This window comes from Balaenoptera musculus, chromosome 20 (genome assembly GCF_009873245.2).
Source record: "Balaenoptera musculus isolate JJ_BM4_2016_0621 chromosome 20, mBalMus1.pri.v3, whole genome shotgun sequence".
Classification (NCBI taxonomy): Eukaryota; Metazoa; Chordata; class Mammalia; order Artiodactyla; family Balaenopteridae; genus Balaenoptera; species Balaenoptera musculus.
The window spans coordinates 1,884,805-1,899,153 of record NC_045804.1 but is presented as its reverse complement, the minus strand read 5'-3'; the positions used below and the strand labels follow the sequence as shown (position 1 = coordinate 1,899,153).

The window sequence follows — 14,349 nt, the reverse complement described above, 5'->3', positions numbered from 1 at the left end:
CCTAGGTTGCTTCAGCTCTTCGACTTTCCGTTACTCGTTTGCAAAATAGGGAAGAACCCAACCGCTGAGACTTTTTGCATATTGTTTTGAGATGACGGTCTAGGAGTTACTTTGAGCTTCTTGAAACTGGAATGGTTTTCTAAATCAACCCATACTCGAATCTTGTAAGCCCAGCATATACCTAAGGGTGAACACAGCTGTGTTTATTAAAATACATATGTGTATGCTGTGGGAACTAATCAATATATTCTAATTTGAGTATTAAGGAATGTTCCAAACAGGTGGCAATGTTTAAGTCTAACCTTTAAGGCTTTAAGGTTATACACAGTTGGATGTCCCAGAATGATACAGTGCCTTGCACGTGATAGTTACTCAATAAATGATTACTGAATACCAAAACAAAAACAAGGGACTTCCCTGGCGGTCCGTGGTTAAGACTCCACGCTTCAACTCTGGGGGCGCCAGGTTTGATCCCTGGTCGGGGAACTAAGATCCTGCATGCTGCACCAAAAACCAAAAACCAAAGACAAAAAGCACGCAAATGTGTGCTCGTGTGTGTGTACCCACGTGTATATGTGTGCATAGGTACGTATATTTCTACAGTCACTCATGTATTTTTCCCTCCTGGCCCTCCACCAGCAGACTCAAGACAACGTACTCCCGTCTGCGTAGCGGCTGAATCTGGGGCCAGCGGCGACCTACGTTGACCTCTAAGGTGTCTGGACTAACGCTGCAGGAGTCCAGTCTTCTGGGAGGCTGGGCCGGGCCCACAGGTGCCAGTGCCCACGTGCCTCTACCCTGGAAGGTGCCACCAGAGCTCTGGGCGAGCGGCGAGTGGCAGCTGTCCCCTCCTGGGCCACGGGGTATCCCACACACATCACACGTCCCCACGAAAACCCCAGCCGGTGTTGCGGCTCGTATCTGGCTCTCCTGCCGGTCCCTGGGCCCAGTCCCCTGGGGGCCCAGACCAGCAACCGCGAAGCCCCGAGCGGGGCCTCCGCGGGTCCGCGGGGAGCGGCGGCTTGAGGAAGACGGCGAGCTCTCTGCCGTCTGGAAGCGGAAGTTCCGCGCCCGGGCGCTGGCCTCCCCCCGTGGACGGACAACGTCAAGGAGCCCACAGTCCTTGAAGCGCTTCCTGGTGACCCCGATCATTCTGCGCGCAGCCGTGGTCATAAACACGCGGGAGCATCTCTCCGCTGACGTCGTCGATAACCCCCCAGGGTCACATACTGCGAACTCCCAGCCAGAGGCGGAAGCCACCTTCCTGCTTGGCTGTCCTGCAGGAGCAGGGCTCGGCCTGTAAGGGTCTGCAGCTCCAGGGGGTCAGATAGGCCGGGAGGAGCCATCCTGCTCCAGGGGCCACTCCGAGCATCGCGGAGAAGCCCTGGTGGCCGCTCAGGACCAGCGTGCCGGCCGTGGGGAAGGGCAGCCTCAGGAACTGCCCCAGGACATTTGACTCACTTCCATGTGACCCGCAGTAAAGCCAGAAATAAACCCTTTGATGTGTGGGTCCCTAACTGAGGAGCCGGGCTCACGGGGCCTTCCAGAAGAGCTCCGGGTTCCGCCGGCCTCCTTCCCTCCTCCCACTTCCTCTTCCTTTTGGCAAAAGTAAAACACACAGAAAGACAGGGAAAGGCCACCCGGCCTGACACTTCCCGGCTGTCGCTGCCACCAAGGGCTTCAGAGCCCCCCGAAGAGGGGACCCTGGGGGCTGGAGGGCCGTGTGTGTGCTGCGCCCTCCAGGACCCGGCCCTGCCACCCAGGGCATCTTTCGTTCATTTGTTTACCCATCCAGTTCTCGTTTATTGCACGCTGGCCGGACGCCAGACCCTGTGTTAGGTGTTCTGAGAATTCCATGGTGAGCTCCCTGACCTTGGGAAGCTTCCGTTCTGGCGGGGGAGCCCCACGATACACAGCTCACAGACGCAGGTCATGCACCCCATCCAACAAAAATGTGCCGCGTGCCTAGGGCATGTCAGAAAATTAAATGATGGTGAGGGGGAAAAAAGTCATTCGGTATAGGGAATAAGCCCCAACGGACGCCCACCCTACACCAAAACTGCCGCACAGAAATCTGCACTGATGAACTGGACTGACTCGGGAAGAAGGGGGGAGCGGAAGGACATGTTCCTCCCAAAGGAATGACCCCTCGGCGGCTGACAAACTGCATCTCCAGTGGCCGCTTGCAGGCATCTTCTGACGATGGTTGTGTTTGCAAGGAGGCAGCCAGGCCCCGATGAGGGGCAGGGGGCCCGCCTCTGGAGAAGCCCAGGTGGGACACGCGCCACCTCCACTTACCCTGTGCCCGGCCTGTGCCCCGCCGAACAGCACCTCTGAGGCATCCAGACCGTCAAAGCGTCGGCCTCGGGGCAGGCTGGCCCCAGCCAGGGCCACCACGGTGGGGAAGATGTCCAGCACGCTGCAGGAAGATCAAGACAGTGTTGGCCCCAGCTGCCCCCAGGCTCTCTCCCTGGCCGTGCTGGGGTCAAGAGCCGCCCAGCCCAGCCCAGACCGAGCCCCGGCCGCCTCCCGTGCAGCCCGCCCCCTCTGCCTACCGGTTCCGCCTTCAGGCCCCACCTGCATTTCCTACAGGAGCAGCACCCAGGCTCTGCAGCCAGGTGTTGCCTGGGCTCCAATCTCAGCTCGGCCATCTGTCTCTCTAGCCCTCAGTTTTCTGTTCTCTAAAATGGGCATGATAGGGGACTTCCCTGGCGGTCCAGTGGTTAGGACTCCGCCCTTCCACTGCAGGGGGCACGGGTTCAATCCCTGGTCAGGGAGCTAAGATCCAGCAAGCCTCGCAGTGTGGCCAAAAAAATAAAAATAAAATGGGCATGATAATAATAGTACCTGCCTCACTGGGTGGCAGTGTGGATGAAAGACACAGGTAATGCACGTAGAGGGCCTGGCACTCACAGTGCTCACTGGATGTCTGTGTTAGAATCACTCACAGGGACATCCCTGCAGACCTACCTAAGAGCTAGGGGGCTCTAATAAAAAGGAATGAAATAGTGCCATTTGCAGAGACATGGATGGACCTAGAGACTGTCATACAGAGTGAAGTAAGTCAGAAAGAGAAAAACAAATATCGTATAATATTGCTTACATGTGGAATCTAGAAAAACAGTACAGATGAACTTATCGGCAAAGCAGAAATAAAGTCACAGATGTAGAGAACAAACTTATGGTTACCAAGGGGGGAAGGGGGGTGGTGGGATGGACTGGGAGATTGGGACTGACATATACACTATTGATACTATGTATAAAATAGATAACTAATGAGAACCTACTGTATAGCACAGGGAACTCTACTCCATGCTCTGTGGTGACCTAAATGCCAAAAAAATCTAAAAAGGAGTGGATATATGTATATGCATAATTGATTCACTTTGCTGTACACCTGAAACTAACACAACATTATAAATCAACTATACTCCAATAAAAATTAATTTAAAAATAAATACATAAGATAAAAGTTAAAAAAAAAAAAGAACCAAGGGGCTCTACCTGTCACCACCTAGGCCACTGCCACCCGCTGAGAGGGAACAGTGTGTGACAGGTGTCTGCAAGAGAACATTTACTTCATTTTTCCCACCCTGGGTCTCCGTGTCGCAAATAGCTAGTCTTTGTCTAGAATGCGGTCATGTGTGACACATTCCATCCGCTTTCATTTAGCTCTTTTATTCCTGTTACAAAATAGTCAGTGTTCAGGGTGGGAAGAAGGATAACATCCAGAAATATGAAGAAGCAGCACACACACAGCCCCTCACCCGAAGGCAGCCACTGTGAACACGTTGGTGGATTTTGTGAATTTGATTTTCTTTGAAGTCACGTGGTACCATTTCCCTCTACTCTAGGGCACATCTCCCTCCAGCCTGCTGTGCTCAGGTCAGACAAAAACTCTTCGGCAAGAACAGAGCTGTTTATCTGAGGGCCAGGCTAACGGAGAGTCGGTGGGACTCGACGGAGCCGGAGGGCCAGGCCCGCGCGAGGCTGGACATCCCGGGAAAGAGGGTCCACCTGAGGCTGGGCTCGTGGGGAGGCCTCCAGGCCCCACCTGCTGCTTCGCCAGCCCAGGGTCCTGGGAGCGGAGGCTCGCCCCCCAAGATGGGCCGCGGAAGGGGCCTGCCACGTGCCCGCCTCCCCTTCTCCTCTGCTCCGGGGCTCTGTCTACAGCCCCAAGCAGGATCTCTCGCTCGACTACGGTACAGAGCGTCTCTGGTCTGCCTCCGGCTTCCACAGTCCACAGAGCCGGTGGCTTCTCTCTTGCGATGCACGCTCCAGGAGCTGGCACCCCACGCACAGGCAAGTGCAAGAAGTACGCAGTAAGCCCTTGCGGAGTACAGAACAGTCCAGAAACCTGTCCAGAGTCCAAGGTCCCTGCCACAAACCAGGCAGCCCGGAGGACTGCAATGCAGGCTGAAGAGGCCGGGGTGGCTGGTACTGCTGCTTTGGAGCTTTCTCTCAGTTGCACCCCTAAGAGAGGCGTGCCTCCCAGAGGGGTCAGGTCGGTGCCAGAAGAACAGGATCTGCCTTAATTTGGGGGGGGGGGTGGTACATTTTCTTTTCCCGTCTTATTCCCCGCTCCGTCATCGTGAGGCTTGGCATCCTCATTATACAGCACGGAGTCTAACGTTCATGGAGTCCTCGTGTCTCAGAATCAGGCAGGAGCCCCCAGAGCACAGAGGAAAGCTCAGGTCCGTGAGAAAAGCTTCTGTATCTCCAGGACTTGCCAGTCCAAGCTCAGGCTACCAGAGAGTCCTTCCTTACGTAAAGGAGGAAACCAAGCCCCCGAGGGGAGCCCTGGAGGAGGGAGATCCTCCCGGGACATACAGCCCCAGACCCTGGGCCCCTGCGTGAACTTGGAGAAAGCATCAGTCCTGCAAAGGCTACCAAAGGGACCCCGCTACTCCAAACCCTCCCTAAGAAATTGGTCCCGGGAGCCTTGGAAACCTTGGGGAAAGAGACCAAAAAACCCCAAACCTAATTTTCAAGTTTCCACAGTTCATTCTAATACCTGGGAAGGCGCGTTCCGACTTTCATGGAACCTCAGTCCGTTTGCCTTTGTGGCTCCTTATTCCATATAACATACTCAAAATTATATTTTACAATTCTGTTGACATAAAGATAAATATAGGGGCTTCCCTGGTGGCACAGTGGTTGAGAATCTGCCTGCCAATGCAGGGGACACAGGTTCGAGCCCTGGTCTGGGAAGTTCCCACATGCTGCGGAGCAACTGGACCCGTGAGCCACAACTACTGAGCCTGCACGTGGAGCCTGTGCTCCGCAACAAGAGAGGCCGCGACACTGAGAGGCCCGCGCACCGCGACGAAGAGTGGCCCCCGCTCGCCGCAACTAGAGAAAGCCCTCGCACAGAAACGAAGACCCAACACAGCCAAAACTAAATAAATAAACTAAAAAAAAATAAAAAAGATAAATATATAAAGAGGAAATATTAAGCCATTTTTCTTCAACCTAAAAGTTTTTGTTTTTTCTTCTGGTTTCAAAGAAAATGAAAAGGTCGTGTGCCCCCAGCACCGCGCCTCCGGCCCTGATGGGCAAGTGGGCCTTGGATTCTGGAGGCCTTGGTTACGAGAAGGGCCGTCGAGAGCCTGCTGGCGGCCGGGCAGGCACGGCGACCCGGAAGACAGCCATCTGAGCGTGTCGGCTCCGGGGGGCACGCACTGCAGGTTCTGTTGCCCCCGTGAGAAGATTTTCTTCACGCGGCTTCAGCCAGCCCAAGGCGCTGAAGGCTGTTCAGAGAAAGTGTGCATATTTGTGTTTTTATCCAAGGAATTGCCAACAGAAGCTGCGTGTGGGGCCTGGGCAATTGCGAGGAGGGTGCGGGGAGCTGCAGGGCTGCGAGGGGCTGGCCTGGATCTCAGGGCACGTGTCGATGGCACTGGGGTGCCTGCTGGGGTGCCGGGGGCGGAAGGGAGGCTGTTTCCTAGAAGCGCGGACGTTACATCTGGGAAGTGGCCGGTGCGATCTGAAGACGGGAAGTGAGACGGGCCAGGGCCGCTGGAGTGTAGACTGGGGTGTGCGGGCCTGGGCTCTGGGCCTAGAGTGAGGGAGAGGAGCGCAGAGGCCCTCCAGGCCGTGGAAGAGTGGGAACGGTCCTGGGGTGTGGCGAGCGAGCTCCTTAGCCTCTGGCTGTAAGTTCCTTCCTGCGGGAAACTCGCTCGCGTTACCTCCGGGGAAAGCTAGGCGCCCACCCCTTCCTGGCCTAAGTCCCTCTGCGGAGACTGGAGAGGCTGCAGGTCCCCCAGGCCCCCGGCCTCAGGTCCCTCCTGGAGACCAGCAGGGCCCGGCAGCAACTTTGCAGGGAGCACGGGGGCGCCCAGAGCACCAGGAAGCCCCAACACCAAAGCGTGCGTGTCCGTTACAGAGCAGAGTGACGTAGGAGTGCGGGTGAGGGAGGGTCCACTGCTCATCTCCCCCCATAACCCGCTGCCAGATACAGGAAAGCAGCGGGTGGGGGGCCTTGAAAGGAGATGCCAGCTGGGCCTCGCCGGGGGGCGGTGACACCCAGCCCACAGGACACCGGCGTGAGCATCGTCTCTTTGCAGATTTACTCCCGGGACTCAGTTCTGTGCCTCAAGACAGCCCAGAACCAGCCGAATCGCCCTCCACATAACTGCCTGCCTTTGGGATATGGGAAGACAGCCTCGGAGTCCCCCAGCGGGGCATCCGCTCTCCGGGCGAAGCAGACCTTTAGCTGTTTCTCAGATGAGATTACTGCAAGTCCTCCGTACCCGTCGAGTCGCTGTAGGCTTGCCCCAAGAACCTCCAAGACAGCGTTCCTCCGTTCTGAACAGAGATGGGGGCCTCCCAGCTCAGAGGCAGAGCAGGCCCCGCCCCTTTTTGTCCATGACCAAGAGGAATCACTTGAGAGCTGTGATCCTCAACCAGCATGAGTCTGTCCCCCCCAGGGGACACTTGGAGCCGCCCGGGGACATTCTGGTTGTCACACTGGGGCTGGGGGAGCCATGGGCATCCAGTGGGTGAAGGCCAGGGATGCTAGTAAACGTCCTTAAATGCCCAGGACACCCTCCACCCCAAAGAGCGGTCCAGCCCAAAGTGTCAGCAGTGCCAAGGTTGAGATACCCCGCTCTAGAATTTTAGGGTCAAATCACCAGACGTGCTGCCCTCCTGAAGGGACATCAGCTCCTCAACAACAGAAGCCTTCTGTCCCATGTAACCGTTCTTACATCCCCGGTCCCTGGAGCCATGCTTGACCCATACCTGGACCCAACAATTCATCTCCGTTGAATAAATGAATTTCCCCCATTCTGCAGTTGTGTCACTGGGCTTTGGGGCCAGGGCATCTGTAAGACCTTTCTTTTGATCTTATCACATCACTTCAGTGCACACCTGATTATTAACACACTAGTTATGTCTAAAGGTAACCAACAGGATTAGTGTCGACCCCTTCTCCCCTGACCCCCTAACACACCTTTCTACTTTTTCTGTATTCACGTGAGTATTTACATCAACTTTACTCTCTGGTGTCCGTAATCCCGTAGGGCCACTGGGATATTGGTTTAAGGGATCATGGCCTCAGCTCAGAGTGGCTGAAGGGAGTTATCTCTGATCTGGAAGGAGATGTATATCCTCTGGGGAATAAAGTAGTAGACTAAGTGATAGAAGAGGTGATTACGCACCTAATACGTGGGAGTGCCTGCCTGGGCTTCCAAGAACATGAAGCATAATAGCACCAGTTTCTTGAAGAGGGGTCATACCACCCTTCTCCTGAGAGTTGACCCTGAGGGAGCCCTGGCATTCACGGCGCTCCACCCAAGTTTGCTTTCCATGGATTCACGTGAGAAAATAGCAAGAGGATGAATTGTATGGAGACAAACTGTCTTGCTGCAATCAGGACTAATTTAACACCAAAAATATCCTAAGAGGGGCTGATCTGGTGTATCGGTAGTGTCCTGGTAAAATTCCCAGCAAATGTTACCTCGTACCAAGGCTGGCTTCCTTTGGACACTCACCAAAATATCCCCTAAGTCAGTTGTCACCTCTGAAGCCCGGAATTATCAACAAAATGATGCAATTTTATCACGGAGCCGTAGTTGACTGAAGGTGAGAACGCCATTCTCAACTGAGAAGCACGAGCTTGGTTTCCGGTGATGTCACTTGAGAGACGGCATGTCCAGCCCAGCCCGTGAACCCTTGGCCTGACTGCAGCAAGTCAGGCCCATGAAAAGCACCCGCCTGGCCCTCTTCCCGGCCAGCCTGACATCACAGACTCCAGCCGGAGCTGCTGTTGTCACGTCTGCTGGCAGCGCCCCATCCCCATACCCACCCCTGATTGTACGGGGCTGACAGGGAGTTCCTGGGGGCCCAGAGGCTGCCAGGGACAGTGCTTACTCACCCCCGACTTTGGCTGTCACTGCTGTTTACCCTTCCTGTACCCCGGGCTTCAGTCTCCCCGCCTTCTCCCCATCACCTCCCCTCTGGGATGCTAGAGGAAACCAGTGAAGCCTCCTTTCCCCTACTGGGCTGTGTTCTCTAGGCCAGAACCCACTTGGTTAACGGTGAAGGACCTTTGGAACTAGGAAATTAGTCTTTAACCAGAATAAGACCTCTGAGCGTGTGAGCAAGCACCTGTGTCTACGGAGGGGCCCCCTTGTCCATGGATTCAGGGCAGAACCACGGAGACTACGGGCCCTCCAGGCCAGTGAGAAGCCCTCGTTATAAGTCATGGTTGCAGAGCTGTGTGGTGTTGCTTTCGGGATGGCACACCACAGCCAAGTTCTGTGCCAAGGAGATGGCCTCCTGAGCCTGCCTTAATAAGGAGATCAGAGTAATCATGAGATGTGCTCATGTTTACAATCGTCCTTCCTTGTAGAAGCTTCTTTGCCAGAGGTAGGAAGAGGATCCTCGCCCAAGGATTCATCCTTTCCTTCCCAGCCCGGTGGATCCAGCTTCCTTCTCCCTCCCCTCGGGGGCACGTCAACATCTAGACCCCTTTCTTGTGCCATCTGATGACCAGTGACATGCTTGACAGAGCCATCACCAGGACACCTGCCCTACCCCCAGAGAAGGGATCCTTCAGGCCCAATAGATCCATTCCCTGCACCCCCGTCAGCTTGGCCCAGGCCAAACGTGGTGAGGACACTCCTGGCCTCTCTGCAGCCCCTCTGTCCTCAGTGCACACCAGCACGACCCAGCACTGACGGCCACCAGCGCCCTCTTCCCAGAGGCAGGCCCCCCAGAGGATGGCTTGAAAAGTGTCCCACTGCACGACTGCTACAGGCAGCTCCACGCTGCTACAATCTGAGTTCGGGAAGTATCTGGGGACACCCGGCCAGGGCAGGTGATGTTTGAGGTCTCTAGCTACGCAAGCATCCATGACTTTTTCCTACATCTCAAGGTAATTTGGGTCTCGTACCTTAGCAAAGCAGTGCTGGTGACGTTGACGGGGACCCTGCCGGGCCAGTAAGCCAGAGCCGGGACACGGTGTCCTCCTTCCCAGGTGGTCTGCTTGGCTGGACTTCCCCCTGTGAGAAGAGGGGAGAAAGTTGGTTCTCTGGGAAAACAGTCCTTCTCCACGGGGACTCTCTAAGAGCTTCTGATAATTCCAACAAAGCAATGACTTCCTTTAGCAACGAGCTATTTTTATTCATGTAGTTAATCTCTTTCAATACGTGCTTTTATTTTACCGGATTCAACACGCGTAACTAGCTGTGTCTGTCCCTCTCTAGGGAATCATGTCACTTAGTGTCTTCATGCCACTTTGGCCACTTCAGATTGTCTGGCTTGTTTACAGACTGGCATCAGTCCTGTGCACCCGAGACATAGTAGGTGCTCAACAACTATCTGTTGAATAAATGAATGAATGAATGTGTCTTCCTACAGATCATGTTTAGGATGGAAACATAAAACTATTTGAAATGAGATAAAGGCGGAAATTCCCACAGTTATTCGATCTGCCCAACAACTGATCTGGCATAGATTTTGTTGTTGTATTTTGTTCACTCTGCTTTAATTTTTTTTTTTTTCTTTTTTTTTTTTTTTTTTTTTTTGAATGAATGAGCTCTTCCGATGTTGTGGTAGCTCCGACCTCTTGCCTCTCAGGGGGTGGTAAGAACAATCTACGTGCAATCTACGAATTTCCACTGGGTAATTAAAGGAATTATTTTTGTAACCACCAAGTCAAAAGTGACCACCAGTGTAACGATGACCAGCAGGCTGGAAGGGATGAGGTCATGCTTTATGGAAACATCCTGAGTACGTGTTGCGTTGAATTAACCATGACCATCCCTATCCCTCCCACACACACCCCGACCTCATCCCAGCTGAGCCAGGAATTCCACACGGTTAGCGTGTAGAGAGCCTTTCCAAGGCAAATGCTGTGTGTGTCTCACACATACCACGGTCATGCAACATCCTTATGTTTGGCTGGCGGGAACAACGATGGGGAGGGAGGGGGCGAGAAGACCAAGGCTGCGTCACTTTTCACTCACCCTGCAGCGAACAGAACCTTTGATGTCCCTGGCCCAGCACATGACACCAGAAATGCTCGGCATTCTTGGAATTTTCTCATAACCAGCTTTGGAGTCCCCCCAAGTGTTGAAGTCAGAAACGATACACAAAACAACTCATGTCTATGGACTGTTTATGTTTAGGGGTGGGGCTCTCGGAACCAAGTGGAGTTGTGTGGGGGGGCGAATGGGAAACTCTTTGACTTGGCCCAAAATGTCTCAAATACTTTCTTCCCGTCCAGAGCCACACCGCCCATAAATACCTAGAGCCCACTCCCAATTATTCACGCATATGGAACAGAGACTCCAGAGCTACAGCAAGCGTAAATCGCACTCCCACGTGGCCTTGGAATGCATGACTTATGCTTCAGCTGAAGGCCAAGGAGCGGGGAGGGAGCATCTAACATTGCATGTGCGGGAACTCTGCAGATAATCCCCACCACCACCCATGAGGGGCGTTTCTATGGAAGCTTGGGGAATAGGTGGGTGAAAATATGGAGTCCATTTATTTGCAAGTCCATGGAGCACAAAATTCAAACGAACTTGCTTAGCCTTTGAGGCCAGATGCTAAGGAAAAGCAAAGGTTTCAATTCGAAGAAACAAGCCAATGGTTCTGAGGGTCGACCAGAAGGCCCAAGCTGAGGGCTTGCACTGTGTTAGGGCCACAGGCGCCAGAGTCCAGAGTCAGCACCAGGATTGCGTTTGCAACTCCAGGGTGTTTCCAGAAGGGTACACTAGCCCCTAATTAATAAATCTGCTAATTGGTCTTCACCACTAGGGGTTCTGCTCATTTGCCATAATCTTTTTGTACTGTTCTTTTTCAGACGATTAACTTTCCTAATTCGTTTTCAGAGAAAAATATGTCAATGCGTTTGCCTTATTTCAGCAGAGAGTTGAAAGCTGGAGAGGTTAGAAGGAATTCGGCCAGTTATAAAACATGTATACGTCAACAGAGTGGACAGTGCCCTGCAAAGAACCAGGAACTGGGACAAAGAGAGGAAAATGTTGGCTGAGAGAAGCGGCTCGGTGTGGACACTTGGGGTGCGGAGAGCAATCCCTCCTCCATGTTGTCAAGACTGGCCAGCTGGTACCTGGCTGTACCTTGGGTTCTGGCTTTACCAGAAAGACACGATTATATATTCCAGCCATGCCCACAAGCCTTGTACTCAAAAGGAATTTATCTTAAAAGAGTCCAGAGTGTGGGTAAGCAATTATAAAAAATATATCCCCCAGAGCGTGGACACCTTCCCACTCCAAATTCCAGTATCTCATTGGCACTGCTAGGGGTGGGCCAACTTTAAAAGATCCGACCAGCATTCTCTGTGGGTCCCCAGGGTTGATGCCTGATAACCAAGCATCTGATTATCAGAAACATCTAACAGTGTTTGTTGTGGTTCATCTGCACCAGCAAACACTGAAACCCACAGCAGCTGGCCCTGGTCCCCTGATGCCCTTCAGTGATACCTGCTCCTACTAATGGAAACGCATCCTCCGTTAACCACAATAATAACAGTAACAATAATTTCTCCTATTGATTGAGCCCCTCCTAAGCACCAAGCTAAGTGCACCTACCTATAATGCTAAGTGCTTCCCGGCATCATCTCCCTTAATCCTCAGGACAACTTTGTGAGCTAAGTCCTGTTATCCTCATTCTTCAGATGAGGAGGCTGAAGCTCAGAGAGGTTAAGTAATTTGCCCAAGGTCACACAGCAAAGAAACACTAGAGTCAGGATTTGAATCCAAGTCTAACCACACAGCCAGCACCCTCAGCCATTAAACCTTCTAGGACCTTTTAGGACAGCAGTTCCCATCCCCAAATGCATATTCGAATCACTAGCTTTTAAGAAATACCCATGCCAAGGTCCCTTTCCCAGAGAATTGTGATTTAAATTGGCCGGGGGTGGGGCCTGGATACCAGTACCTTGTAAAGCTCTCCTGGTGAGTTAATGTAGAGCGCGCCCAGTTCCAGGCCGAGCGTGAAGAGAGCAAGGGGCAGAGTCAGAAAGTGGACACAATGCATTTTGAAACTAATTGTAGCTTATGTGCTTTTTAATGACAGGTTTTATATGGCCCACAGCTTTATAACTTTGCGCCATCGGAGCGTGAATGTGACCCTACATGTTATAGTGAGTAAGAACAATGGTTAAGTCCACAAAGTCAAATAGGCACTTTTTAATTTCAAAAGCTACTCGTTAGTTGAGAGCAACGTTCATACTTTGATCAGCGGCAGTGGCACATCAAAAGGGTCCATTGCGTTTGGCTTTCTGTTGAGAAGCGCAAGTCTGATGGTCATGAAAACGCATTTCAGTGCCCTTGCGGTTAGTCATGACTCTACTTAAGGCAGAACCTCTTACTTAAAGCAATCAATATTTAGCCTCAGCAACCAAAATATAAACAGAACCATGATTCATGAAACTGCTTGCTTGTTCTTCCCTGGCTACAGAAGAAAACGCCACTCCATGATGCATGGAGAAAAGGGCAGCCTGAGGAAGGTTCACCACGACCTACGCTTAGGAATAGGGCTCCTTCCCGGAAAGGACCCAAATGCGATGCTTGCCTGAGTCAGAAAGGCAGTGTGGCGAATACAGAGGTTGGCAAACTTCTTAGTACATGGAGCCGCCAGAAGGACACCCAGAGATGCTGATTTAGTAAGTCTTGGGTGGGGTCTGACTCCAAGTCATTCTGACACCAGTCTCTGAGGACCAGAAGTTGAGAAGTATTAGTAAGGGAAACGGGAGGACGCCTTCTCACGGTGAGGCCTCGAGCAGAATTCCTAATGTCACTGCACGTCCGTCTCCTCAGCCGTGAAGGGGGGAATGACTGTACTGGGCTCACGGGATGGTGGGAAAGTGACGTAAGATAATGTATACAAAGTTCCAAGCAAGGTCCCTTGGCATAGTGCCTGCCACGGAAGCGCCCAATAAATGCCATCCAAAGAAACCCCAAGCAGATCAAAAACAAAACAAAATTACCTACAGATAGAAAATAGCAGAAGCTGCAAGCTGGCAAAACATACACTGAATTCAGCCCCCTGACAGTTTGGTTTGGCACGAATCGTATTTCTTTTTAAACTAAATTTGAATGTCATTAGACAGAGCCCTCGATCCGATTTGCCGAGTCCCTAATGCTGGCCACAATGGACAAAAACAAACAGTTGTTCGTTTACACTACCTGCCTGGCCCCTCGAGGCATTTATATTTGTGACTCGGATGGAACACGTGTGTTCTGAGGAGCACACGTTCTATAACCTTCTAAAGAAGCAGGCTTCATTTCTAAATATAAATACACGCCTTTGCCAAGGTTGCCCAGAGCGCACACACTAGTTTTCTAGAAACACAGGACAGTCAGGCCTCTGTTGGGGCCGAGGACTCTGGCTGCCCTGGGGCGGCCATGAGTGTGGGGATGGGGACTTCCAAGCCCGGCAGGGGACATCATTTGACTTCCACTGGGTCCCCAGTAGCTGGCCCTGCCCCCAGCTGGGGCCGAGAGCCCCTCCCTTGCCCCTCCCTCCCTTCCCCAGTCCCCCCAACCCCGACCCCTCTCCGTCCCACCCGCTGCCCCAAATGGACCGAAGGCCCATTATGTAGAGCACACTTCCCAGCGGGAAAGGTTATGTAACCACCTGAGAGCATCAAGTTACAACCACGGTCTCCTAGAAGCCGAGGATGCCAAATTCAACAGCGTGTTTCCTCATCACCGGCGGGGGGGGGGGGGGGGGGGGGGGAGGAAGGAACAGTTCTGCTCTTCAAATAAAACAAGAAAAGATTTTCCAGACAGAGGAGCCGTCAGTTAGGGGACAAACAAGGTGTTGGCTCTGTCCCGGAGAGGAAATAGGTCTGGAGCAGGGAAGGGAGGGCCG

At 52.9% G+C, this 14,349-nt stretch overlaps 1 protein-coding gene and 1 long non-coding RNA gene across 8 annotated transcripts in view; both read right to left on the bottom strand.

Annotated features, from left to right (window-relative positions):
* ARSG (arylsulfatase G) overlaps positions 1-14,349 on the bottom strand; it is a 118,262-nt gene that overhangs the window by 12,184 nt on the left and 91,729 nt on the right. For 6 of the 7 annotated variants that reach the window (XM_036837987.1, XM_036837993.1, XM_036837989.1 and 3 more), the window contains 2 exons: positions 9,398-9,506; positions 2,299-2,419 (listed from right to left, as the gene is read on the bottom strand). In XM_036837987.1, the coding sequence (XP_036693882.1) occupies positions 2,299-2,419; positions 9,398-9,506 (230 nt within the window). The remainder of the gene's footprint in view (positions 1-2,298; positions 2,420-9,397; positions 9,507-14,349) is intronic. The other variant, XM_036837992.1, reaches the window with a different exon arrangement.
* Positions 12,522-14,307, bottom strand: LOC118887266. The gene is made up of 2 exons (XR_005017942.1): positions 14,113-14,307; positions 12,522-13,185 (listed from the first exon to the last, which is right to left on the bottom strand). It is a non-coding gene; the product is annotated as an uncharacterized LOC118887266 (long non-coding RNA).